The following is a 2,317-nucleotide window of genomic DNA, read 5'->3' as shown; positions in this document are numbered from 1 at the left end:
GAGGAAGTAAATTAAAGAAGGGCTAACATTTTAATAAATTGGGATTTAGGATTAGGGTGTGGGGAATGCTGGTTGTGCTTCCCAGGATGACTGGGAGGTGGGAACAGTAAGGGAAGTTGTTTTTGCAGGAGCTACTGCCTTTGTCCCAGAAAAGAAGCCCCAGCCCATGGGGACCCAGCCCTTGTTTCTCCCCACTTCACCTAGACCCTATTCCTGGACCCATCCGTGACCTGGCTAGCTGTCATGTGCTCTTTAGGCTGTTTGCATGGGGGTTATGTTCTTGGGGATGTGAAGGTCACACCCTCCAGGGTTAAGAGGGGGAGTGGCTTGGTGCCAAACCTTCCCCTGGGCAGTAGAATTCAGGGGGTGGAAAGTTTGTCCGCAGAACAGGAGACACTGCATCATAGGATGCTGGAGGAGTGCAGCTTGGTGGCTCATCTGTGGGGAGTGGTCACCCATGAATGGAAAATCAGCTGGATAATATGGATCAGAAATAAACATGTCCTAGAGTGGCAAAACTTTAAGTTGCCTAAAGTGTGCTTAAACTAGTTTCTGATATTCTGTGGACAATCCAGGGGTTAAGAGCTCCAGGCCTTTGTATACAGTTTAATTAACACTGGTACATGAACCATGCTTTGATGAACAACAAAGAATTAAGTATTTTCCAGCATTTTTCTGCCTTTCTTCTTTAGAAAGCATTTTTCTTGCTGTAAGCTTAATTAGAATGTAAGCAGATTTAATTGAAATTAGTATGCTTTTAAAAATACTAATTGTAATAGTTTGTATAACATTGGCCAAGCTTAATTTATTTTTGTGTTTTTATTTCATTTCCCCCTCCTTTCTAATTCCCACCCCCCCCCACCCCCTGCTTTTGCTGTGCGTTGTAATTTATTATATAGTCTATAAATCCAGAAAGTAAAAGTAGCAAATCATAGCACCAATCCCTGTGGAGAAGTATTTTCTGTCAAATTCCCAAGAGATAATATTGGTCTGTCTTATGCATCTCTACCTTCCCTTCAACCCTGTTTCTTTTTTTGGAGCGCTGTCTCATAATGTGAACTGACTCACTCATTCTTACTGATTATTCTTAGATGTAAACATGTAAGCAGGTCAGCTTGTCAACAACCTCAATATTAGTGTCAGATTATGATAGCATTTATTCAAGAAGAGAACATAATTTATTAATCTTGCAATCAAACATTTGCTTTTACTAATAAGGTTCGATGAAGTAAAGTTTTCCTAATATACCCAAGAATGTTTGCTTAAAAGTATTATTCAAGCTATAGAACTAGCAATGCATTTAAACACTTTGTGTGTATTATTCTTTTAGGCTTTCAGAACAGACCCAAATCCCTGAAAGTGTTTGTTAACCCAAACAGCCATGAAAGAGAAGCTCCTCGTGTTTATTATGAACAAGTTGCACCTCTCTTTAAGCTTGCTGACATCCAAACTGACGTCACAGGTAAGTTGCTTTTAGAATGTAATTTATTTCCTTTTTTTTTTAAAAACTGTTACCTAAGCAATCAAGAAAGCCTGAACTCATTGCTAATCCTTACTGGCTTTATATGCAATTAGTGCATTCAGATTTGTATGTACTGAAATACAATCTTTTTGGCTTCAGCAATTAATTTTAATAATTCTATCATTTATGTATTATATTTCTTTTCTCTTTTTGTAATGTTTATAACTTTTTTTCATTTTAATTGAAGTTCATTTTTTAAAAGCTTCCAATTTAGAGATTGTTCTTGAATTGTGACAGATTATTAATCTGCATGCTCATATAAGCTTTTTCAAGGGATTGTACTTGTTTAGTACAGATCCTAGCAGGGCCAAAATGAAACCTGAACTCATTTAAATTTGCTGTGATTTTTGCTGTTATGTAATTGAAGGCTTTCTGATGGTGACTTAAAATCTGTATTAGAGATTGCATAAATAACCATGTTATTTCTTCCCTGGATTTAAGAAATAGGCCATCAAGACCTTCCATATAAATATTCCTGTTTCCCTTCCTCCTAAAAAAAAGAAATTTTTATAACCAAAGGGACAAATCCAGTTATCTCATCCATGGCCTCACACATTTGGGAGAACAGAAGAGAAAGCGTAAGGTTGCTTAAAATTGCCTGCTAGCTGTGAGCCATCTTGGCAACAGGGTGTGCTATGCATGAGATTGTATGTACTGATGAGCCACTAGCTAGTTTGTGGATATTTCCATTTGATGATGGACGTATAAGTGTGTTGATGTGTAAAAATGTGTATTGCAAGTACTCTGATATGGGGGGGAAGATAGTTTCATAGTTTCTAGGGTCGGAAGGGACCT

The 2,317-nt window shown here is 37.6% G+C and overlaps 1 protein-coding gene across 1 annotated transcript in view; it reads left to right on the top strand.

Moving 5' to 3' along the window:
• LOC109301627 (ceramide kinase-like protein) overlaps window positions 1–2,317 on the top strand; it is a 97,646-nt gene that overhangs the window by 80,625 nt on the left and 14,704 nt on the right. The window contains exon 4 of the mRNA XM_019522862.1: window positions 1,331–1,462. Coding sequence (XP_019378407.1) covers window positions 1,331–1,462 — 132 coding nt within the window. The remainder of the gene's footprint in view (window positions 1–1,330; window positions 1,463–2,317) is intronic.

The sequence above is a fragment of the Gavialis gangeticus genome, unplaced genomic scaffold (genome assembly GCF_001723915.1).
Source record: "Gavialis gangeticus isolate Ggan-Ray unplaced genomic scaffold, GavGan_comp1, whole genome shotgun sequence".
NCBI classification, from domain to species: Eukaryota; Metazoa; Chordata; order Crocodylia; family Gavialidae; genus Gavialis; species Gavialis gangeticus.
This window is presented reverse-complemented; position numbering and strand designations above follow the sequence as displayed.